This window comes from Nematostella vectensis, chromosome 13, assembly GCF_932526225.1.
Source record: "Nematostella vectensis chromosome 13, jaNemVect1.1, whole genome shotgun sequence".
NCBI classification, from domain to species: domain Eukaryota; kingdom Metazoa; phylum Cnidaria; class Anthozoa; order Actiniaria; family Edwardsiidae; genus Nematostella; species Nematostella vectensis.
In genome coordinates, this window is record NC_064046.1 from 8,338,613 (window position 1) to 8,364,387 (window position 25,775).

General features: G+C 38.2%; 3 protein-coding genes across 5 annotated transcripts; 1 reads left to right on the plus strand and 2 right to left on the minus strand.

Annotated features, from left to right (window-relative positions):
• Window positions 1-326: 326 nt before the first annotated feature.
• LOC5506726 lies at window positions 327-3,028 on the minus strand. Its single transcript, XM_001627365.3, has 4 exons — window positions 2,652-3,028; window positions 992-2,245; window positions 769-922; window positions 327-654 (listed from the first exon to the last, which is right to left on the minus strand). Exons 1-4 carry the CDS (start codon window positions 2,812-2,814, stop codon window positions 474-476), a joined length of 1,752 nt encoding a protein of 583 aa, XP_001627415.3. The 5' UTR covers window positions 2,815-3,028; the 3' UTR covers window positions 327-473.
• Window positions 3,029-3,166: 138 nt separating this feature from the next.
• On the minus strand, window positions 3,167-6,648 carry LOC5506727 (partitioning defective 6 homolog gamma). Its single transcript, XM_032375169.2, has 3 exons — window positions 6,455-6,648; window positions 6,156-6,378; window positions 3,167-4,856 (listed from the first exon to the last, which is right to left on the minus strand). The coding sequence occupies exons 1-3, from the start codon at window positions 6,527-6,529 to the stop codon at window positions 4,180-4,182; spliced, it is 975 nt and encodes a 324-aa protein (XP_032231060.1). The 5' UTR covers window positions 6,530-6,648; the 3' UTR covers window positions 3,167-4,179.
• Window positions 6,649-7,006: 358 nt separating this feature from the next.
• Window positions 7,007-24,385, plus strand: LOC5503476 (leucine-rich repeat and coiled-coil domain-containing protein 1). Of its 3 annotated transcripts, none has more exons than XR_007306255.1 (23): window positions 7,007-7,961; window positions 8,999-9,075; window positions 9,316-9,540; window positions 10,138-10,168; window positions 10,775-11,076; window positions 11,454-11,553; window positions 12,543-12,661; window positions 14,287-14,421; window positions 14,807-14,946; window positions 15,626-15,742; window positions 17,664-17,748; window positions 18,189-18,302; window positions 18,753-18,824; window positions 18,922-18,996; window positions 19,780-19,879; window positions 20,115-20,203; window positions 20,769-20,843; window positions 20,934-21,047; window positions 21,535-21,629; window positions 22,071-22,208; window positions 22,557-22,692; window positions 23,075-24,128; window positions 24,183-24,385. XR_007306255.1 is itself a non-coding variant. In XM_048720692.1 (23 exons), the coding sequence occupies exons 1-23, from the start codon at window positions 7,340-7,342 to the stop codon at window positions 23,255-23,257; spliced, it is 3,090 nt and encodes a 1,029-aa protein (XP_048576649.1). In that variant the 5' UTR covers window positions 7,007-7,339; the 3' UTR covers window positions 23,258-24,385. The 3 variants fall into 3 exon arrangements, 2 of the variants coding, with proteins under 2 accessions (XP_048576649.1, XP_048576648.1); XM_048720692.1 differs by having other exon boundaries at window positions 23,075-23,179; window positions 23,234-24,385; XM_048720691.1 differs by having other exon boundaries at window positions 23,075-24,385.
• The last annotated feature ends 1,390 nt before the right edge of the window (window positions 24,386-25,775 follow it).

The window sequence follows — 25,775 nt, forward strand, 5'->3', positions numbered from 1 at the left end:
ACTCACGGTGCGCAAAGGCTCTATTACTCACGGTGCGCAAAGGCTCTATTACTCACGGTGCGCAAAGACTCTATTACTCACAATACACAAAAGCTCAATTAATCACGGTGCGCAAAGACTTTATTACTCACGATGCACAAGGGCTTTATTATTCCCGGTGCGCAAAGGCTCTATTACTCAAGGTGCGCGAAGGCTCACGGTGCACAAATGCTCTATTACTCACGGTGCACAAATGCTCTATTACTCACGGTGCGTAAAGGCTCTATTATTCGCAGTGTTGCAAAGGTTCTATGTCTCGCTGTGCGCAATGTTTTTATGTTTAGTCATCAGTGAATTAGACAAGTTATTTTATTCAGAAATGATTTTTTTTTTCAATATAGACATTTGAGACTTTATAGCAGTTAGAGAATAATGATATAGTTTTTTGTTGGTGTTTTTAGTTAAATGGCAATTAAGAAAGTCATCTGAGCCATCTAGCCATCAAAGTTTTCTGTAAATTGTAGAACCCCTGACCAGACGCGAACCAGGTTTCCTCTTGAACAGAACTTCTGAATTTTCGCAAAAACGGGATAAATTGTAGTCTCGATGATCCATCTTAAAAAGTCATTCCCAAAAATCCTGAAGGAGTTCCTGCGAGGCCTTTTCTTGCCGCGTCTGAAACAAAGTAAACCCCCAACTTACTTCTCTCGAAAAAAATATTAACGACTGATACCCAAAGTGGTGATCATCTTATAATCTTATAGTAGTTCGTAATTATTTCTTACTAACCGGTGCACAAAATGGGGCGTTTTCTGCTTGCGCCAAGACGAAAATCTTCGAGAACACCACACAACGAGAATAGTAATGAGTAGACAAAACAGCGATGCGAAGGTCTGTCCAGGCTTTTTAACATAATCCCTCAGACGGACCTTTGGCCGTCGCTCTGTAACAAGAAAGGGGTAGGATTAGCGCAATATATCAAAGTCAACAATCAGAAGCATACACTCTCTACCTGGTGTCCTATGGCGTATCTGAAGGCCTTGTTTAAAGTTTTGCACAAGATGATTCACCAAGTACGCCGCGTCAGGCACCTGATTCCAACCATCTTCCAAATTGCTGTACAGCTCATGTATAAGGATTGTGATAATATTAAAGCCAGACTCATAGCGTTTATTTGTCTTGCTTCTTTTCCTACTATGATGATGATGATTTACAAACGGCTTCCTGGTCTGTTTGGTTCTAGTATCGTTTGGTACCAGTCTTTTGTTGCTCTGGACTGAAGCATTATTTGATGCCTGGTCCGTAGTAAAACTGGAAGCCTTGGTATCGTTTGGTTTTATCGGGTTTATGACTTTGACTGTGGTGAGGTTCCTTGCGCGGTATTTCTGTGCCATTGTATCTCTCGAAACTACTTTTGGGTTTTTCCCAGCTTCATCATTTGGCGCCTGGCTAGATTCGGGAGCTCTTTCTCTGTTTCTGGGCTTTGGCCGGGTTATCGCCCAATCACTGTGAGATCTCGCAATCGAAGGCCCAACACTCTCCGTAGTCTTTTTTGTGTGCTCCTTCACAAATCCGTGTATCATATAAGTAGCCAGGTCCAAAACGGCTCCTAGTTTATGTACGATGCCGTTTACTCTTCCAAGCCATACTTTTTGCATCGAGTGGAATCGTTCACTGGCGGTAAATGGCGGTAACCACTCCACAACAGAAGAACAAAAGTGGTACCGGCCAAAATGTGACGTATTATTATCTTGAGCTACCTCAATTCTTCTCGATACGGTATTTGATTTGATAGCATTCACATCGTAGCGAAGCAGAAATTCAGTCAAATCACAAAATTCGACCATATTCATACTACACTTCCGTAACATGTGTCTGTCCTGGTTCGCTGTTGCTTGTGAAGTTTCCTGTTTGAGGGTGCCTGTATCAGTTGCATGATTTATCTCGCTTTCATTCATCTGATATTTCGCTTTTTGGCGCGATCCGATAACGCTCCATGTTGTGAATTCATTGTCACCGGTTGTGCATACTTTTTCCCACAAGTTCGACTTCGAATGGCGGCGGTTAAGTTGGGCTATCCTAGTTCTGTTGTCTTCCTCGGGATAGAGTTGCATTGGTTTAAGAGTACTGAATGAAATTTCTGGCTCAAAAGGATAAGTCCCTCTAAATGTCTGTGTGAGTCGAATAGTATTGAATCCTTCCCAGTCGTTTCTGGCCACTTTTGGTCTGCTCAGCAGGAAGCTGTTTTTCGTTATTCTCATGTTTGCTGCGGGAAGGAAAAGGGAAGTCATTAACTTTATCACAATTTGTGTTATCATATTGATATTATTAAAGGGTTTGATTCATTCAAATACGATGCAGACGATAGAGCGAAATAAGCGCGCAAGAGCTCTCTTACAGGCGCGCGCGAAACCCTGTCTTTGTTGCCATAGTGATAAGGAGCACATCTCCCACAGAAAATCACATTTCAAAATGAATGATAAAAATCCTTGTAAGATTGTAAATTTAGCTTATTCTTAAAGTGTTTTTTAATGCCCTTTTTCCCTTTGAAAATGATATCTATTGTCAAAAATACTTCATACAAAGAAAGTATAAGATATCTTATGCTCTCTTGTTCGTGCCACAAGCAATAAAATTACGGTGAAGCTTACTCATATTCCTATTTGACTTACCATTATTTCTAAAAATCGGAGGTTTCACGTATTTGACGCTGTTAAAGAACACAATTATCGCAATAAGATAAATACTGAGTAGCGACGGCATTGTGCAGTCGCCCTCCGCGGGTCTGTGAAACTGACTGCAATCCGTGGAACGATTTACGTATCCTATTTGCATTGTGACATCTTAGTCAGCGCGAGCGATGGTCACGGTCACCCTTTGGTGTGATGTCGCGATATAAAGATCGTTTTACTATCCTGGAAGACCAGACACCAACAGGGCAATACTTCAAAAAAAGGATGGAGGTAGGATGCGAGAATCAGTCTAGATCGACACGAAACAGGGTCCTATCCTCTTCAGAAGAGCATCAAAGTTTGATAACCTATGCATTGTGATCATCTAGTGCGTATTCCACAAGACCTTATCCCTAACACAAGGCGGACACCACGGTAGCGCACATCGCACTATAAGCGTTACAAGGGGTTTAGTGATGTATATTTTTTTGACAAAAATAAACTTTAAAAGGATATTTGCATAGGCGTTGGTTTATTCTTATAGCCATGTCTGTATGTCTTACACTCTCTTGTCCATAAGACACATCGAAATTCTTACGGCTTATAGCCTTACTATAGACATTTATTAAGGTTGACATTTTATTGATGCTTTCTTGTAACATTATCCTACAATTAAAACCTATGAAATGTATGTTGTTCAAAAATATGCTAGACTATGATACTTTGCCATGGAAAAATACTGTGAAACAAGAATTCCAATTAGAAGGAAATAGGGAAAAAATAAATGTTTTTTATTGCAATACTTTCAACATCCTTGATGCCAGTGATGACAATTGATCTTGGACTGGCTTATACTGCAGCATGCCGTCATAGACCACACAAATTCTATTTCCATAGATGTTTACTGCTAGCAGCAATAAGTTAGCCCAATAAATGTATTTGTCTATGTCAAATGTCTTTTATTTGTTAGTGTCCTAGAACCCCTATACCACCCCTAGAAGAATGCTTCTGAGAAGATGCTACGGTTTTTTTTTTGGTCCTATAATTTGTCATACTTGCCTAGGTAATTGTTAAATAACTGCGCTTTGGCAATAGGGTCGAATATTGCTGACTTTGTATTCTAGCAATAATTGTTTCAGGTCCCATCAGGAATTATGAGGGGATAGTATTAGCACTGCCCTCCTACCCAAAAAATAAATTGCTGGCTTTCAAAAGAAAGCAGAAATATTTGACCCACAACCCTAAATATGGAGAGGTTAGTTTTGTCCTCAATTTCTTTAATTTTTTTTTTACTGGGAACCCCCCCTCCCCCGAATGTTGCTTTATTTCCAATTTGTATAATAATGTAGAATGTCTATACCTCCTTAGGTTGTGGATGTGCAATAAAAAAGCTGTAATCATATAACTATCTAATCAACAATTCACTCATGTCAACACAACAAAATTATGGGACACTGCCTAGAATCAAACTTGTAAGAATATATTGATTATTTGTAAAATTAATTACTTATTTGCCTATATTTATATATTATATTGATAGAATACCAGTCTCATTGTCTACTGTTGGATTTTCGTCTTCATCGCTGTCAGGAATGTCCTCTGCAATTGCATTTGAGTATGAATGAATCATGGTAGGTGATCCAGGAGATGGTGATGTGTGAATAGAACTGAGATTCGTTAAGCTCTTCGACTTGGCATTTAGTCGATCAATTGCCCTGACTGGCACAGGGTTATTCATTTGGTTAGCAGGTTTCACTGTGATGATCAAATTATGGCTATTTGCTATCATCATGTCCGTTACTTGGTCTAGAGTTTTTCCTGATACATCAATACCATTCACTTCCAGTACTTCATCATTGACAGCAAGGAGCCCTGTACTTTCTGCTAGACCACCAGGCACAAGCCTGGAAATAAAAATACCAGGTACTCTCTCAAGTCCACTTGGAGTTACACGAACACTGGTGCCATCACGAATGTAGAAACCAAGAGGTTTATCTGAGTTGTGCTTGAGAAGGCGAACTCGTCTGTGGGTCTCAGGCAAAATATCAACATCCACAATGGCAGAGACCCTGCGGAAGTCTTGTGGGGTGCTAATGTTGACTCGGCTGATGGTGGTTTTACTAGGGTTAGATATGGTACTGAACAGTGTTCTCTTCTTAACTCCACTGATTTCTGGTGGGAAGCCATTTTGACCATAACCTTCGCCTGCAAGAGCACAAATTGTATCAATCAAATGCAAAGCAATAGGTGTGAACATGACAAGGTAAAATTGACCTATACGGTACAGTCAACACTATTATAAGCAGACCACTCTCAAAAGCCCAGGAAACAAAAAGGGTGTCTGTTAGTAGAACTGTTTGCTTACGAAGACTTTCAGTTTCTACAAATGGACACCAAAGAACGTGAGGGCAATTTTCCACAGAAAAGGTATTCACAATTTTTACATAAAGTTCTATGATTTCCTTTTAAACATTAAGTTGGATGTCTATCTCTAACAGAATTATTTGCACCCCTCCCTCACTTAAAAATTTGAAAACCATTTAATTTCCCTCCACCAAGAATAGTTGCTAAACTCAGGCACGAGCTAGGGGGGGGGGGGGGGTTGGTAGAACCCACCCACTTGACTGGAAGGTCCGCTCTAAGTAACTAAGCACTACAAGGTAGGACGAGCTACCTAAGAGAAAATGGTCTGCTTTATGGGTAAACAACCCCCCCTTCGCCTCCCCCCCCCCCCCCCCCCCGCTCAAAAACCATGACTGGGGGACATAAAAGAACTAGCAATGCTCAGTGGCAGTGCTTACATTAATTATTTTAAAAACTATGTTACTTAGAGACTGTGATGAGCACTTAAATAAAAAATAAAAAATGAGATAATTTTGTGTGTGTGTTCACTAGCAATAAAACATTGATTAAAAAGAAAAATAGGATTCCAGACCTAAAATGCATTAAAAAACAGCTAGACGAAACAAATAAATGAGGGTTTAAATTACACTCGAAAGTTAAACGAAGTCTTGTCTTCCTGAATATATTACGTGAATATTTGACACGCAAACAAAAACATTAAAATAAATTTAAGGAAAAAAATTAAGAACTAGGATAAACATGTAATTCCATAGATCTTTTATTTTGAAATCGGGCCGTTCTTTATGACTTGGCGCGTATAAATACTTTGACCTTTCGTTCGGGCGATATGTTATCACAAGCGGTTTGGCAAAACATAAGCAGAGGCCCGTCAATCTGTGTCTTTATCGACACCAAGAATTCAAAGTATAGAATCTACTGATCCAAACAACAATTGCATTCTTGGCGACAAAGAAATTGGTTTTACTCTATAGGGGTTTATTGTCATGCATAAAAAATGGATTTTTATTTTATTAAAAATAATAAATTGTCTTATGAATCAATCCAGAATAAAATTTGTTCTATCTTCACATTGAATGTGCTAATCATGGTCAAGAATGCATGTATCAAGGAGAATACTAGAAAAACTTGGTTGGTACTGACCTTTTCTCTGTAGAAACAATCGTAGTAGTGGCTTTGCGGTGTTTAGAGCCCTCTGTAAATTATCATCGTTGTTTATAGGTAGAAGGTCCCCGTGCATATCGGTATACCAAACAGTAATTTCGATATTTTCCAATTTGTGCATAGAACGTACATAATCGTAGAAGCGCTCATAACTTTTAAACTTTTCTCTGTCCAAGGGAAACCTTCTAAATTCGGCGTCGAACTGTAAAGACAAAAAAAGAAGTTACGAACTTCTAAAAGTTCCGACTGCGAGTCGGCAACATTCTTCGTGATTTTACCTTCGATTTTACTTCAGCGATGCTCAAATTCAAGTGATTTGAGAATTTCTGTGACTGCTTTTGTAGCTTCGACATTTAGAGCGTCGTTTTAGAGTAATAAAAAGCATACAATACTGCAATATTCACGAAGGGCAACTAAATGCTGCCGTCGTATTCGACGCTTGCATTCCGCTTCGATGGACACTACCTATTGCGCATGCTTAGTAGGATAAGGAAACGTCATCGGCAAAGTTGGGACGGGTCATGTAAGTTTCGACGATTTCGATTTTATCATGCTCAGATCAAACTTTTGTTTTAGCCAACACTTATTGGGTATTTTACATTAATATTAAATTGATAAAGATAAGCACAAACCGTGGTAGATATTCAACCCTTATTTTTCTTATTCTCAATACTTTTTCAAGTTGTGATTTATAAACAAGTCATTACTGAGCGAAAATAAAAGGATTCCCACGAGACTAGTCACTTTCTTCTTCCGGGCACCTTCCGAACAATTCCCAAGTGATAACGGAATCGACCCGAGTGACGCACGAGACTCGCAATCTCAAAAGCTGTCAGCGGTCTGAAGTCGCCATTTTGAATTTGAGCGGGAGAGTTTTGGAGATGATTTGAAAAAGTTTGCAAGTTCTGCCTCCTAACGAAAACGGGATAGGAAAAATGTAGGCTAAGAAAAATAATCATCAAAAACCTTTTTTGATGATACAAAATCAAATTGTGAAACATGGATAACTAGTAGCGACGCTATAGACAAATCTGGTGAAGTTGTTTACATTTTCAAAATGTAAAAACAGAACGTAAAAGTTCATGTCCATTGAGAACAGATTGTGCCTCATGGCTCTGGATGCTTTGCATTTTAAGAATCTGTGAAGAAACTAATGGCAAAAAATGTCCGGTGATCAGAGCTCAGTTATAAGTACTACAAGGCCAAAGGAAATATGCTGGATTGATTCTCAAATCACAAGTATCAAATCACTAAAACTACATAGTAATCTGGTGACTTTAAACCTTCATAGCAACCACATATCCAAGATAGAAGGGCTTCAGCACCTTCAGAATCTACGGCACTTGGATCTGTCATCAAACCAGATTTCACACATCGAGGGTTTGACTTCACTTGGGTACCTAAGAGTCTTGAATCTTTCATGTAACAGGATTTATCTTGTGGAAGGTTTGGAAAATTTAAGAAAACTGACAAAGCTTGACTTATCTTACAATTTTATTGAAAATGTTTCTGGTCTAAAGGATTTGCATGGTAATGGCTATAGTTTAACAACATTATATCTACATGGCAACAGAATAGCCTCACTTGAACATTTCATCAGCTCTGTTATTGGCTGCATATCATTGAAAGAGTTGACTCTGCAGATGTATGGTGAGGGCAATCATGTTTGCAATGTGTCAGGGTATCGCGATGGTGTACTCTCAGCCATGCCTGGACTGGCAGTATTGGATGGATATGACAGGACAGGACGGGCTGCAGCTTTAAATGATGATTTGGATATTCCAGGTAGGGAAATGATTATGGAGAATAAATTGTTTGTCAGACAGTCTTTTGTTATGTATACTGGACCTGACATACATCACGGACCAATAGTCCATTCCAGCTATAAGCTTGCATGTGCATTCTACAATAGAAACCTACCCTAACTGCCACAATGCAGCGTGCGCCTTATTAAGCTACCAGACGAAGCATGCACTGCATTTTGATAGTTGAGGTAGGTTTCCATGACGCATGTGCACACATGCTTTATAGCTGGAATGGCCTGTTTAGTAAGAAGTGTACTTATATGTACACTTGTACACTAGTCATTTAAAATGTTTAAATTGGATTACTCAGAGAATTGCTATTGATTGAAATCCAAGATATTATTTCTTGCTATAAAAACTTCAATGTAAATGATATACATATAAAATAGCAGCAGTTTGATGTATGTGCTAATATTTATGTAGAGTATTGGCACACATGTATTACACCCTGGATGAAACCTAGGCTATTCTGTCTTTCGTTTTTTTGTTTGTTTGTTTCAATAGTTTTTATTGAGAGAACACAGTGGTATACATATCTTGGTTCCAAACTTAATATTAGTATGTGTATTTTTTTTACAATATTTTCACTATTTGATTAACCTTGTACAGTCATGTATTTTACTATTTTTTATATATATTAGAACTGCTAATCTATTTTTCTGATCATTTTCCTTTTTTTAGCAATGCATTTAACCCCCCCCCCAAAGAAGCGAATGGTCCCATTGCTCCCCCCTCAAGAAAAAAAATAGGCTAATAGAGGCCTTTTTTAGGCTTCTAGAATGATGACTATTCACAGGGAAAAAAAAGAGAAAAAAAAACAGACAAAATAAACACAATACAAGCCTTGTATGCCGTGCTTTTAAAAGGATTAAAAAAAGTCTTTAGTTATAACATGCGAAAATCATATTGATAGCAGCTTTCTTGGAGCTCTTCAATGGAAGCTGTATAGTAAATGCTCAAAATGTCTCAGATTATCCAAACAACTGTATAATGTGTCCTTACATTCATATTTTCCAGAACTGGAAGAGTATATTCAGTACCTACAGTCCTCAAGCTCTTGTGAAATTAAAACATCTGACTCTAGTAGCTCCAAGGTATGTTGGCTTCAAACAACATATCTGTATTTATCTATTGTGATGCTATTTTACTAAGAACACTAATGCTGTCTAAAGTTTTTTTTTGCCAAATAGCAGTGTACTGTCCATCTATGATCATAATCATCATTACTAACCATCATAATCTATTACTAACCATCATATCTTTGCAATATGAAAATCATTTTGATTACTATTGGTCATACTGTAGCTCTTAGCATTTTGTAACTTCTTATTCAGGAGACAAGATTTGATGTGGTGACTCCACGTATTGACCAAGTGCTAAACCGTTTCAAGCAGAGGGGGCCCTTACCTTCAGACTCTGAGCAGAGTAGTGTGAACATCTCCCCTCCAAGCCAAGAGCAGGCTAGGGACAGGCAGATACAAGGGATACAACCTCCAGTCGACCATGAAGTCAGACTAGGGATTCTAGAAAACCTCCTAGCAAACTTTGTCACTTCACAGGTAAGGGAAACCATATCCTGGAAATAATAGGCAGCCCATGCTAAGAAATGACATAACTTTTTGAGTGGCAAATTCAAGCCAAAATAACCACAGGAATGGTTGCATGAAAGCATTTTGTCAAAGAAGCTTCCTGTCTGATTCGTAAGTACTGAATAAGTTGCTTTTAGTGCTGCTATTTTGCAGCTAAAAACGCAGCACATTCAAGTTTACCACCCACAAAGACCTTGTGATTTCTTGTTGCCTATCGAGTTAGCACTGTGCTTTGGATGAATTGTAACCTCTCCCCCGATAAGCAGCATTTCTCACCAAGAAAATATCTTTACTCAGAATCCACACTGCAAAATTTTAGAACACTTTCAGTCTGTACTGTAGTAAAAACACATGTTTAAATCTTCATTTTATTTAGATTGCATTCACACTACATCACAGGTATCCTTTTGACCTCTATATCAATCTTTAATTAACCTTTTACCTACATATCTTTACTTCTTGCCATTTACAGACCTCCCTAATATTCATTAACCCTATTCAATCTTTTGGCTGTTTCAACAACTATCCCCATACTTTTTTCTCATTTTTTGTTTTGTTTTATTCAAGCCACCTTCCAGAGTCCAAAGAAAAACAGAAGGTAAGTGCAGGAATCACATGCTCCTAATATCCTGTAGCAGTATCAAGTAAAATCTTGATTGACTCCAGGTTGTCTGAACAAAAATGTGTTTGTTTTTTATGATCATAATTTTATACCTCCATGTTTGCTACTATGGTAAACAAGAACAGTTTTTGAGGGTTAAATATGGAAGTTTGAGAAATACAGTTTAGATTTTGCAAATTGGATACATTCCCACCCTATATTTAAGTTCACTCACTTCTTCATTCACACTCAAGTACAACTCAATCAAATAACATTGTTTATACTTTTCTTGCATTGTGATTGGCTGTTTTCAAACTGTCAAACTTTTCTTCCATCCTGATTGGCTCTGTGTAGGAGGTAATAAGTGATGGCATTATAAATTTGTTGACATGCTGTATATTCTTCTTCCTCTAAACCAATGCACATGGCTAACAGCTATACAACACATAGGAAATAAATGAATGATCAAATAGGAGCCCTATTGTTATGACAAGATTATTACTTATTAATTTTTGTCAAAAAGGGAGTGTTTTCACATGTTTTACTCTGATAAAAGTGTCTTTATTTAATTACAAGTTTACCAAATTATTTCCCTTTTCTCAGGCAATAAACAATCTGATGATTCAGAAAGTGAACAAGAATTCCCCTCCAAAGAAGCCAAAACAAAGCCGGTCAGAACAGTGAGAAGCAAGGTCACTCTTAGCAAGTCTAAATCCAAGACACATCAACCTGGCAGCAAAAGAGCTAAAGTTCCCAAGACCACCCCTCAGAGTAGCTCAAGCTCCACCTCACCTACCACCCCTAGGGAGGGAGTTGGCCAAGACAGGGAAGTGCTGAAGGTTCGTGGGAAGCAAGCTATTCCAACAAGAACTGTGCGGCCTCCAGAAGATGATGCCACCCTGATGGTGAGTGTGTTTCTCATTGCAGATTTTTGTTTAGGGGCAGTCCTCTATTTTTTTTTTTTTTTGTGGTTCTTGTCATGGAATACCATATGTTTTTCCTTCCCACATCTAAATTTCTACTTCACCCCACTTTCTTGTCAATGAAATAAAAAAAAACTTCATAACAAAACTAAATCTTATTATAGTTAAATAGATAGCAGTTTTTCATTTTTAAAGAAGTTTTATTTGTCTAAAATTAGTTGTTTTTCATTTATTGACAATACTTATAAAGTATAGCACAAAAGGGAGAAAGAAATGGCTAAATTCATACAGTCAAATCAGTCAGTCGTTTTACAGGAGATATTTTAGCTGTTTGTATTTAATAGTTGTTTCATTTTCAGTCTCTAATTCAGGAGCTTGAAGCAGAGCGTGAAAGACGTTGGAAAGCAGAACAGGCAGGGCGCAAGCTGGTAGATCACATAAAAACACTACAGACCAAAGGTGAACAGTCCTAGCTTATGAATGCTTAGCATTTTTATGGCATTTTCCTTATTGTTGGTATGAAACAAGATGATAACACATTGTGACATATTTCATTTTTTGTTGGTCAGAATCCTTAGAATGTGGTGTTGGTTTTTGTGTTATAATTCAATGCTTCAGTAGAGATTCTTAACATAATAAATCCTTGCCTGTTTACTGCTCAATAGTCAAGTTTCGAAGTCGACTTCGTTGGATACTTGACAACAATGTATGAGAGACAGATTAACCCTATTCAGACTGGGTTATTTTGAGCTGTAGAAAGCCCCCCCCCCCCCCCCCCCCCCGTCTGTATTTCCTGATCCGCTGAGGCTATGACCACTATGGTCAAAATACACACTTGTACGGCTTTGCAATGCAAAAAGGCCATAAAAACGTTTATAATCAATTGTTTTAAGAATTTCTGCCATTGGGTTCTTATGATTAAAAAAAAAGGATTTGCATACATGTATTACTACCTAGTGATGATAAATGCATAATATTAGCTTAGTGTCATCTATCGAAACTGGTGGCATTTTTACCAGCAGTTTTGAGAGAGCAAGATTTACCCACCCCTCTCCCAAATAAAAAAGTTAAAAAAATTATAAGGTAATAATGTAATAATTTTGTGAAACACCTAAATGAACTTATGAAGTCAAAACAGGCATTTAAGCCTGAGAAACAGGACCATGAAAAATTATTTTTAGATTTTGGGAAACTTATGGTAACATGGAGCATCACATGTCAATGGCATCAAAATTGCAGAAAAGTCACCAAGTTTAAGCCTCGTAGATGCTATGGTTCAGAAGTGATAGCAATTTTCCCGGAAGGGGGCTTAAATTAATTACCCGCTTACAATAAGTTCACCAAGAATCAAGCCTAAACATGCAATATGTGATCTCTTAGTTTCTATCCGGCAGGCAGAGTGAATTTGGAAATGTTAGCTCATTACTTGTGTTGTCTTATATTATCAGGACTTCAGGAAAAGAACCTGCAAGAGGCGGCACTAGCAGCAAGTGCACGTCTGAAAGAGGCATTGGTCAAAGAAAGAGAGATAAAGGCTGAACTCAAGGGCACTGTATCAGACCTGCAGGTAGCAACAACAGCTGGGATTACAGAACCATGCCTGAAATGCAAGAAATAATTAGTTTTCTGATGCTGCCATTATGTTTATCATGTTCATTATTGTGTGGGTTTTCTTCATTCTGGGGCTATGTAAGGGGGGGAGGCATGGTAAAAGATATGTTTACCCAACACCCACCCTTTCCCCTTAATATACAATTGATAACTTGATTCGTTCTCTGAGCAAATGCTTAAAACCTTCTGACAAAAGATATCAGTGCTAATGGCTGAGTACCTTGATTAAATTTAGTAACTTGATTCCTTCTTTGGGCATGATTGCTAAATACCTTCTGACAAAAGATCTCAGTGCAAATAGCTGAGTACCAGAGGATGCTTACCATATTCATCCACCAAAAAATACAGAGAAGCAGATATGAAGCCTCTCACACAGAAATTTTTAGACATGGTCTTCCGTTTCTTACCATTATAATATCAGACTTTAAGACATTGACCCCTCAACCGGCCTGTACCGGTTTTGAGAAGTACCCACAAACCAAAAAATTCATAAATGCAAAATAAACACAACAAGATGAAGATACTCAGGCATCAGTCTAAGGGATAGATGATCTTGAAGATATGCATCCAACCAAGGTGATAGAAACTACTCTTAAGCCAAATAATAGCACAGGTTCTTTGACAGATTTCAAATCGAACAAGGAAAAAAAAGCAGAATCACCCCTCTTAACAAAATGCTCAAAATACCACACAAGGGAGAGATCAGCAATCACAGCTCAAGGCACAAATAGATACCTTTATTCTGATCCTCCAGGTTCATTTCCATGGCCTCAAAACAAAATGTCCACTCCTTGAAGGCTTGTAAAACCACTTGGATGCCATTTCGGATTGCAAAGCATTCTGGGAGATCCCGGGAAAAATACATGAGGGGAGAGCCAGTCAACACTCCTATCTCAAAAGTCAGATAATTTTTTGTATTTCTTTTCACCCCAAAGCCAGACAAATCAATTCCAGGTCACACTGACCCAGAATAGCAGTGTAAACAATTTTGGAATCAATTTGGTTTCAGAAAAGACAGCATTTAGGAGAGCTGTGGTGATTCATTAGAAAGTTATTTTCTCATCCAGGCTAAGCAAAACAAGAAAAAATCACCATAAATCCACCTTTACTTGCAAATACCCATAAGCATAGCACTCAATTATGCCCCTATAGATTTCAAGATGTTCTAGGATACTCTCCCAATATGCTAATAGCTGTATTTTTTATGAAAAATACAAGCAACCATCATCTTGTGCTCGCATCAGCAGAATGACAAGGGATTAAAAGTGGGGCCCGCAAAGCACTGTTGGAAAGCTAGGATACCGCTGACTAGGTGCAGCTGTGTTTGACTTTGATGGGCTGTATAAAACTCAAAATAAGGGGGGGAGATATCTGTTTCAGTCTGTTTTTTTTTTTGTAAATTTAGCTAAAAAATAAACATGATGGGTCAATGGGTTAAGCTCAATGGATGAGGTGAATTGGAGAGAATGAGTGATTGTTTAAGCCCTGACTAATTTTTGTAGCTATAGTCATGGCATTTATGTAGTCACTTTGTTCTACATACATTATGTTGTAAATTATGTTGAACCTTTGTTTTATCAGAACAAGAACACTACGCTAACAGATGAAGTTGAGAGGCTGAGGGAATCTAATGAAGCACAGCGCACGACACTGCGTGACATGGAGGATTCCGCTGGTCGAATGGAGACAGAGAGGATAAAACAGCATGCCCATGAGGCAAGTGGTGGTCATGTGTACTGGAAACAGTTTGTACAACCATGACCTTGTTTGCTCTTTACATAAAATACATAAATAACACAATAAGATTGTAGATTACATTGTGTGACTTTTGGATCCTTGGGTTTTGGATCCTTTGGATTTTGAACTGCGAATGTTTTATGTTTGCCTTATATTCAGTAAAACTAAGTTTATCGTCATATTTTGGGTTTAAACATATGGGTGTATAGTACAAAACATCAATCATTCAACATTATTTTTACAGCTTTTATCCTGTGTGATACTTACATTTTCAGAAAGCATGCATATGCTTCAAGAATATGTGGTTGACATTTCCACACTTCGAAAGTTCAATGTTGATTGAATTCTGTACATGCTGTTTCAGGTGGCTCGGGCACAGGAGTACCAAATGGCAGCAGCTGCTGCGAATCGTGAGGTTGAGCTACTGAAACATGCTGTCAAACAGCACAAAGGTCAACTACAGCAACTACAAGAACTACTCGCCTCACGAGAACAGCAACATAAGTGAGTAAAATCTTTCTTTTTTCAGATTATTATTATTGTTGTTGTTGTTGTTGTTGTTGTGTTGTTGTTGTTGTTGTTGTTGTTGTTGTTGTTATACCATTATTATCTGGAAAGCTGTCAATTTTATATTTCAAGACTGCTGTCATCATCATGGTCATAATGGCCCTGTAATGTTGTGTGACTATCATTATGGTCTTGTAATGTTGTGTGACTATCATAATGGTTCTGTTATGTTGTGTGACCATCATAATTCTCCTGTACTGTTGTGTGACTATCATTATGGTCTTGTAATGTTGTGTGACTATCATAATGGTTCTGTTATGTTGTGTGACCATCATAATTGTCCTGTAATGTTGTGTGACCAGCAAAATGGTCCTGTAATGTTGTGTGACCATCGTAATAGTCCTGTAATGTTGTGTGACCATCATATTGGTCCCGTAATGTTGTGTGACCATCATAATGGTCCTGTAATGTTGTGTGACCATCATAATGGTCCTGCAATGTTGTGTGACCATCATAATGGTCCTGTAATGTTGTGTGACCATCATAATGGTCCTGTTATGTTGTGTGACCATCATAATGGTCCTGTAATGTTGTGTGACTGCTGTCACAACCTACTATAGTAGAGAAAACTAACCCTCTCGTACCTATAACACTGCGTGGCACCTTGGGACATCAGGGTAGCGATGGAGGGCATGGTAAAGAATGACAGCCGTGAGATGCGCGAGGCCATTGAGCGCGAGATGGTGAGACAGGAAGCCCGCCATGAGCAGGAGCTACAACAGTACAAACAAAGGTAATCAACCATACAAGCTACCCAATGTAAACATGTCAACTCTAAACTAAGGTAATCAACCATACAAGCTACCCAATGTAAACATGTCAACTCTAAACTAAGGTAATCAACCATACAAGCTACCCAATGTAAACATGTCAACTCTAAACTAAGGTAATCAACCATACAAGCTACCCAATGTAAACATGTCAACTCTAAACTAAGGTAATCAACCATACAAGCTACCCAATGTAAACATGTCAACTCTAAACTAAGGTAATCAACCATACAAGCTACCCAATGTAAACATGTCAACTCTAAACTAAGGTAATCAACCATACAAGCTACCCAATGTAAACATGTCAACTCTAAACTAAGGTAATCAACCATACAAGCTACCCAATGTAAACATGTCAACTCTAAACTAAGGTAATCAAACATACAAGCTACCCAATGTAAACATGTCAACTCTAAACTAAGGTAATCAACCATACAAGCTACCCAATGTAAACATGTCAACTCTAAACTAGGGTAATCAACCATACAAGCTACCCAATGTAAACATGTCAACTCTAAACTAAGGTAATCAACCATACAAGCTACCCAATGTAAACATGTCAACTCTAAACTAAGGTAATCAACCATACAAGCTACCCAATGTAAACATGTCAACTCTAAACTAAGGTAATCAACCATACAAGCTACCCAATGTAAACATGTCAACTCTAAACTAAGGTAATCAAACATACAAGCTACCCAATGTAAACATGTCAACTCTAAACTAAGGTAATCAACCATACAAGCTACCCAATGTAAACATGTCAACTCTAAACTAGGGTAATCAACCATACAAGCTACCCAATGTAAACATGTCAACTCTAAACTAAGGTAATCAACCATACAAGCTACCCAATGTAAACATGTCAACTCTAAACTAAGGTAATCAACCATACAAGCTACCCAATGTAAACATGTCAACTCTAAACTAAGGTAATCAACCATACAAGCTACCCAATGTAAACATGTCAACTCTAAACTAAGGTAATCAACCATACAAGCTACCCAATGTAAACATGTCAACTCTAAACTAAGGTAATCAACCATACAAGCTACCCAATGTAAACATGTCAACTCTAAACTAAGGTAATCAACCATACAAGCTACCCAATGTAAACATGTCAACTCTAAACTAAGGTAATCAACCATACAAGCTACCCAATGTAAACATGTCAACTCTAAACTAAGGTAATCAACCATACAAGCTACCCAATGTAAACATGTCAACTCTAAACTAAGGTAATCAACCATACAAGCTACCCAATGTAAACATGTCAACTCTAAACTAAGGTAATCAACCATACAAGCTACCCAATGTAAACATGTCAACTCTAAACTAAGGTAATCAACCATACAAGCTACCCAATGTAAACATATCAACTCCGAACTAAGGTAATCAACCATACAAGCTACCCAATGTAAACATATCAACTCCGAACTAAGGTAATCAACCATACAAGCTACCCAATGTAAATATGCCAACTTTGAACTGCTAGAAGATCACGTGACGTTTGGATGGCAAACGAGCGCGCGCTTAGGCTTTTAGCAACAAACAGCAACAAAAGGCAACTTATTCAGCGCTTACGAAGAAGCCATAATTCTTTTTTTAGAAAGATTTAAGTTTTTTTCGTCGTTCTCTGTTGTTACAGGTGCAGTTATTCCTGTGATAATTTTGGTTTGAATTCGCCACCCAGAAAGGTCACGTGATCTCTTAGCGCAAGTCCCATATTTAGCACAGAGCACCGGCTGCCTAGAACTAACCAGAAAGCTAAATCTAGCTAGACAACAGATTATGCCATAACTTAGGCATTAACAGTAAAAAATAATCAAACAGACACGATAAAAACAATAAAAGGGAACATTAGCTGTAGCACTTCTTGTTTAGGCTGGACAAGCGGGATGCTGAGTACTCTGCGCTTGAAGATGAGTTCCGAATGGCGCTACAAATAGAGGCCAACCGATTCAAAGAGGTACAAATATATTACTTATCTGCTGGGAGGTCGGTTATAACATTTGTGTGACCGAAGTTAAGTCAAGAACCAACATCACTGAACCTGAACTGCAAGGCAAGATAGGGGCGTGGCCAAAATTTGGCGTTGGAGGGGAGAGGTGGTGCACTGGGAGAGACATCATTGTGCAAAATACCTATACAAGACATGATCCCCATTTTGGCAGCCGGACGAGGGTGCGCGTGCACGTTGCGAACCCCAATAGATACGCTCCCGCACCAGACATCAAAATATTTGCTCTGTTTATGCGCAAATCACCACCATTTACTCGTGGTAGGGCAGAAGCAGAGAAATACAGCCAGCGCGGATAACTAATCCTGATGCGAAATGTGTGTGAAATAAGGGCACTTCTTTCGAAAAAGAAGGTGTAGTGTTTGATTTGATCAAAGTTGTCTTTTCAGTTACAAGAGGCATTCGAGCGTGTTAGCGAGGAAGCAGCGCAGCAAAAGCACACAGTGCAAACAGCCAGTCAAAAAGAGACCAAGGCAGTCAACATGGTCAACGAGTTAACCGCGGTAAATCAATCTCCGGACGCAAACACAGGAATAACTAATTCTTGATCTGTGGAACGCAAGCGCGAAAGATCGCAAAAGCTTGATTTGCCTGCGCTTGTGTTTAACAGTCTCTCACTTGTGTTCCGCTTGCTTCCGAATTGATCTCACAAACGTGTAGATAGAAAGTGCAAGCTGAAAGCTTTCACGTTCTCTTCATTTCAGCACCCCCCTTTTTCGCTTGCTTTGGTCATACAAGAAGCAAAATATAAGAAAACATCATATTATCATTGGTGGTGAGGGAAGGGGGTTATGGCTACTTGTATCACAAATGAAGCTTAGGCCGTGATCCTTTAATTCTCCTTTCTTGGGAAACCTTGGCGAGAACATGGACACCTTAGGCGATAGACGCCTTAGATGGTAATTGAGGGTACCATATGGATGCTAAAAGGCCTTCACCTTTTCGTGTCACAGATGGTGAAAGAGCAGCGCGGAAGACTGACCGAGTTGTCTCGAGGAAAGCAGGAAGTCGTGGCTGAGTACAAGGTTAGTGTCTCATTTGCAATGTGTTCTGGGCGTGGTGATATTATCAAAGCATTATTTTGAGTATTTATTATTCGACTTGTTTCGTTTTCGTTCTCAGGATCGCATCCAGACCTTGGAAGGTCAGCTGAACGATGCGCGGCGCCAGCTGAACAGACTCGAGACACTAGAGCAGGTTAGATCGCGTGACACCAATAGCACCACTCTAGATTGTGTTACATTATTTGCTAGTTATATGTGACATGACGAAGCATGATTGTCTGTACACAATGTGTCAAATGTTGGCTATGTGCTAGTTATATGTGACATGTCAAAGCATTTGGTGCAAAGCAGGACGCCATCAAATTTTGTTGCAATATTGTTGTCCTGGTGTTGGTGTCCAACAGTACAATGCTGCATGCTCTTCTAACAAAGTTGGCAATTTCTGTGGAAGTCTTTATGGTGGAACAATGAGCTTGTTGCTTTAGTCAGGAGTGACTGGCACTTTCATATATTATTCCCACTACAACTGAAAGTCATAAGATATGAGAATATTTTACGTACTAACACCAACCGCTTCGAGAAGCTCATTCCTTGTAAATACGCAAAATACTTGGTGAATTTTATTATTCCAATTTAGAGTAATAGTTGTAATCAAGGTCTACTTCTATGAAAGGTATCCCCCTCCGCAGGCAACTCTACTCTGTCTGGTATTGGCTTTTTTGTTGAACCGGCCTTTATTCAGATTCGGGATTCCTGTGTTTATGTTTTAAAAGACGCAGTGAACTGGTACCCCGTCCCCCCAATGCGTTATTTTACTCCTCTATTCCCCACAGGAAGCCCACATCCTATTTTTTTTTTCTTATTAATGAGACGATATGCCTGCGGAGGAGGCTATGCGAGAGGCATAATCTAATCATTATTTTTTTCATTCAACTAACCCCCCTCCCACCTCCCTCGGTTCTCCCTCTTTTGTCAGGATAAGTCCAAGCTCGCTGCGCAAATCCGTGCTCAGGAGTCTGTTATCGAGGGGTTGCGCACAGAGAGGAAGCTATGGAGTCAGGAGCTCGCCCAGCAAGGTAACCATGGAGTCCACTGCTGCCCTTTCTTATTATTGCTTATTTTCACTGTAGCTACCCGCTATAAATGGCTTTAAAAGCCTTTTTAATCCCTATCTTGTCGCTGAGTTCCACCGTAGCTGTCCACCATGGATGCTTTGAGACCTTGCTTATCCCTTTTTTGTCCCTTAGTTTTGTGTAGCGACAACCCGTAGTAGGGTCAGGAGCCTTTTCTGATCCTTGCCTTGTGCCTCAGGTGCCTCTCTTGCGTCCGACCGAGGGCGACTGGAGTCTCGTATCGAGGTCCTCACGGCCGAGCTGAATCAGATGAAGAAACAATCACAGGTATTTTCAATAATCATTATGTCGAGGATTATTATTATTATGATGATGATTTTTTTTTTCATTTTTATTCTCATTTTTATTACAATGTTGCAAGGACGCCCAACACCACACACCCTATAACATAAGATTAAATCAATGATTTACATTTGTACTGTTATTTTTCCATTACATATCATTTTTCCATTACTCACTTTTAAATAACATTACATTATATCTTGGGTGCACAAAAAACGATAGTTCAAAACCCACCCACAACGCATCATCATGATGATGATTATGTTGAAGATTATCATGATGATGATGTTTATGTTGAAGATTATTATAATGATAATGATGATTATGTTGAAGATTATCATGATGATATTATTATGCCGAGAATGATCGTGATGATGATGATGATTCCATGATTTTTTTTATGATGACGATAATGCTAGTGATGCTGATCATCATGATTATAAATTACTATTGTTTTTATTATAATTATTATATAAATCTATATAGTAATGCATAATTGGAATAAATGTGAAGAGAGTATTATCTGTATCATTGTCAACCTTTGTTTCAGAGTGATAACGAGACGATTCGCATAAAGGCCAAGTTGATTGAGGATCAGACGGACTCCACTCGCAAGCTGAGACAGGTATATTGTGATCTATGTGGCATAAAGACGGCTAATCTACCTAAAAAGAGAAATGTTTAGCTTTTATAATGCTAGAAACGTTTTCCTTAGGCTTTGTCTGAGCGTGAGAATGAGATCAAGAGAATTCGTGACGAGAATGCGAAGCAAGTGGCAGACCTCGAGCAAAAGCTGGCGTCAGAGTTGACAACAAGCACGGAGCTGCAGGTAAGGACGACGGTATTCGCTGTAAAAACTCACAGCTCCTAATCCAGACAGGATATGGAGCAAGTTTGTTAATTAAGGCAACAGATAATAGAAAGAGTTACAGTTGAAAACCTACAGTTTTGATTTATGAGAGACGTTTTCAATCAGAAATCTTTATTGGAATCTTTAAATTCTACAAAAGATGCTTTTCCTCTCGATACCAAATAAAGGTCTGTGATATAATCTTTCCTGTGGGAATGTATGAAACAAAAAATTGTACCCTCTTTTTGGGGGGTGGGGGGGCAGGAAGTTGTTCGAGCTTCTAAGAGATCATTAAACTCACTTTATATATCATGAGTTACTATATAAACAAGGGCGTAGCCAGGAGGGGGCCCAAAAAAGGCCCATATGATATCTTATAAATTTACTGTATTTTTGGACCCCCCTTCGCTAAGCCCCTCTGATTAAACATGAAAAAGTTTTGATAATGTAAAAACGTTTGTAACAGGACGAAGTGGATGCTCTAAGACAACGTAAAGATGAACTCAAAACACAGCTCCGAGACAGCCAGGAGGAGCTAGAGAAAACCAAAGATGGGCTGAGGTAAGTGCTTATATATGTGTGTATATTTGGGCTATTTACGCTCTGTTGCATTTGCGCGACGCGGCATCCAACGAACCGGACTCGCTCAATATTTTTTTGGAAAAAATAAAAACTTTATTCCAATAAATACCAATACAGGTGATAACTTACAAAGTAGGCTGGCTTGTATGCCTGACCTCTGTACATAACATTTAATGACATCATCACAATATTTCTGAACCAGACTCGTAATGGAGTCATCTGTTAAGCTTAGAGTGTTATTGTGGCGTGCTTTCTAAATCATTCTTCCCCGAGGCACTCAAATAGAGACAATATAAATTTTGCTAGAAAATATTATGTAATGCGTTGTGTGTAGTGGGTGTGTAGTAGTTGAACTTAACATGTTTACCCACTGGCATGTTCATGATAAGAAGAACACACTTCCGGGGGCTTCTATCTCAGGTCGCTTCGCAGCAAATGGCAAGAAAAAAGCGGACTCATCACACAGATGGAGTCTGAGGTCGTCCAGATGCGAGACAACTTTAAAGAGAAGGAAAAGACGCTTACCGAAGAGAGAGACAAGGCCATTACCGCGGCAAGGTAAGGGGAGTAGTGTTGGCGGGACAGGGGCGTCACCGCCCTCAGATATAGGGGGTAAGGGAGGAGTCCCAAAGCTATTACTGTGTGACGGGGAGTGGGGGTAGGGCTAGTAGGGGACAAAGCCGTCACTATCACCAGGTGAGGGGAGGGGGTATAGGGGGGACAAAGTCAACAAAGCAACGTTCTTTATTTTAAAAAAAACACTACAAGTTAATACAATAATAATAATATTAATACATTTACTATAAAGAATTCCATGTTTTTATAGATCGTTTCTTTTACAGAATCTTATACAATTATTACCTATAATATACAATCATTATAGTTATTATGTAACTTGTCTTGAAGCGCTTCGATGGAGAAACTCAAATCATGTGATGACGCGTTCCGCCGTCAATTGGAATCTGTGAAGCACAGCCACGAAAAAGAGGTGGACAGGATTCACAAGGAGAAGCAATCCGAACTAGACCAGGCCAACCAGAGGGTAAGTCCCACTAAACTATGCCAAAGGTTTAACTCCCGCCTGGCCAGACTAGCTAAAGGGTGGCCTTTTTTCTTACAATAATGGCCTTTTTAATGGACATGGTTCTTTGTTTAGGTTTTTTATATAGGCCCACTAATTGACCGTTTTCTTTTCTTGTTTTTCTTTACAAGATTTTGGATTGATTATGGATTTTCAATCCCTAACTTGCATCAAGTCAACGCATGAACGTGCCACATAATGCTACCTTTAAATAAATTGTCAAACGCCCCTAAGTAGCTTTCAGTTTTTGATGATCGTTTCTAAACCAGATAAGATGTTGTTGTAAAAAATTTGATTAATCATAACGCGATATGATTCTTATCGCACATCGCGTGATTTTCAGGTCCTAGAAGTCGAGGATGAAATGCGACAACTCCTCCAGGAAAACGCACTGACAAAGAAAACCTTGGAAAAGAGGATCAACAAGCTCACTTCCGCATTCACAGAGATTCAGCAAGACTTGGCGACATAACATATACAGATAGGTCAAAACATCACAGAGATTCAGCAAGACTTGGCGACATAACATATACAGATAGGTCAAAACATCACAGAGATTCAGCAAGACTTGGCGACATAACATATACAGATAGGTCAAAACATCACAGAGATTCAGCAAGACTTGGCGACATAACATACACAGATAGGTCAAAACATCACAGAGATTCAGCAAGACTTGGCGACATAACATACAGATAGGTCAAAACATCACAGAGATTCAGCAAGACTTGGCGACATAACATACACAGATAGGTCAAAACATCACAGAGATTCAGCAAGACTTGGCGACGTAACATGTACAGATAGGTCAAAACATAACAGAGATTCAGCAAGACTTGGCGACATAACATACAGATAGGTCAAAACATCACAGAGATTCAGCAAGACTTGGCGACATAACATACACAGATAGGTCAAAACATCACAGAGATTCAGCAAGACTTGGCGACGTAACATATACAGATAGGTCAAAACATCACAGAGATTTAGCAAGACTTGGCGACATAACATACAGATAGGTCAAAACATCACAGAGATTCAGCAAGACTTAGCGACATAACATACACAGATAGGTCAAAACATCACAGAGATTCAGCAAGACTTGGCGACATAACATATACAGATAGGTCAAAACATCACAGAGATTCAGCAAGACTTGGCGACATAACATATACAGATAGGTCAAAACATCACAGAGATTCAGCAAGACTTGGCGACGTAACATATACAGATAGGTCAAAACATCACAGAGATTCAGCAAGACTTGGTGACATAAAATACACAGATAGGTCAAAACATCACAGAGATTCAGCAAGACTTGGCGACATAACATATACAGATAGGTCAAAACATCACAGAGATTCAGCAAGACTTGGCGACATAACATATACAGATAGGTCAAAACATCACAGAGATTCAGCAAGACTTGGCGACATAACATATACAGATAGGTCAAAACAGTCTGCAAACAGGTCAAGAACACGTGACGAACAGAACAAATTACACGAATACCGCATAACAAGTCGATACAGGTTACGAATTTCAAACAATAGGGCAAAATCTAATCTCGTCCCATCTTGTACAGTGGAATTTCACATATGCTTTTGTAAAAAAAGAGTACTTCCTTAAAGAAAAACACAGTATTTATCGTCAATATTTTGTCAATGTGGCTTCTACGAACAAGAATCTCTAGCATTGCAGCTTCAAATTTCGGAAAATTTGATTTGCGCTGTCTGCTGGAGGTTAACGTGCGGTAATGCCTAGTGCACACGAGTGACATAACGACATAACAACATAGGCGCACGCACTCTTTAATAACGACATGGACATAATGACATAAAAGAAAAAAAACATGTTTTATCTTTTATGTCGTTATGTTCATGTCCTTATGTTGGGCTTATGTCAAAATGTCGAACCATTCACACTTGAATATATGAACAAAAGGGTGCACGCGCCTATGTCGTTATGTCATGTATTTTCATATTTAGCATATATACTATGGGATTTTATTATTTAGCATATAAACTATGGGATTTTCACATTTATCATATATACTATGGGATTTTCATATTTATCATATATACTATGGGATTTTCACATTTAGAATATATACTATGGGATTTTCACATTTAGCATATATACTATGGGATTTTCACATTTAGCATATATAATATGGGATTTCACATTTAGCATATATACTATGGGATTTTCACATTTAGCATATATACTATGGGATTTTCATATTTAGCATATATACTATGGGATTTTCATATTTAGCATATATACTATGGGATTTTCACATTTAGCATATATACTATGGGATTTTCATATTTAGCATATATACTATGGGATTTTCATATTTAGCATATATACTATGGGATTTTCACATTTAGCATATATACTATGGGATTTTTATATTTAGCATGTATACTATGACATTTTCACATTTAGCATATATACTATGGGATTTTCATATTTAGCATATATACTATGGGATTTTTATATTTAGCATATATACTATGGGATTTTCATATTTAGCATATATACTGTGGGATTTTATTATTTAGCATATATACTATGGGATTTTCACATTTAGCATATATACTATGGTATTTTTGTATTTAGCATATATACTATGGGATTTTCATATTTAGCATATATACTATCGGATTTTCATATCTAGCATATATACTATGGGATTTTCACATTTAGCATATATACTATGGTATTATCATATTTAGCATATATACTATGGGATTTTCATATTTAGCATATATACTATGGGATCTTCATATATAGCATATATACTATGGGATTTTCACATTTAGCATATATACTATGGCATTTTCATATTTAGCATATATACTATGGGATTTTCACATTTAGCATATATACTATGGTATTTTTATATTTAGCATGTATACTATGAGATTTTCACATTTAGCATATATACTATGGGATTTTCACATTTAGCATATATACTATGGGATTTTAACATTTAGCATATATACTATGGAATTTTCATATTTAGCATATATACTATG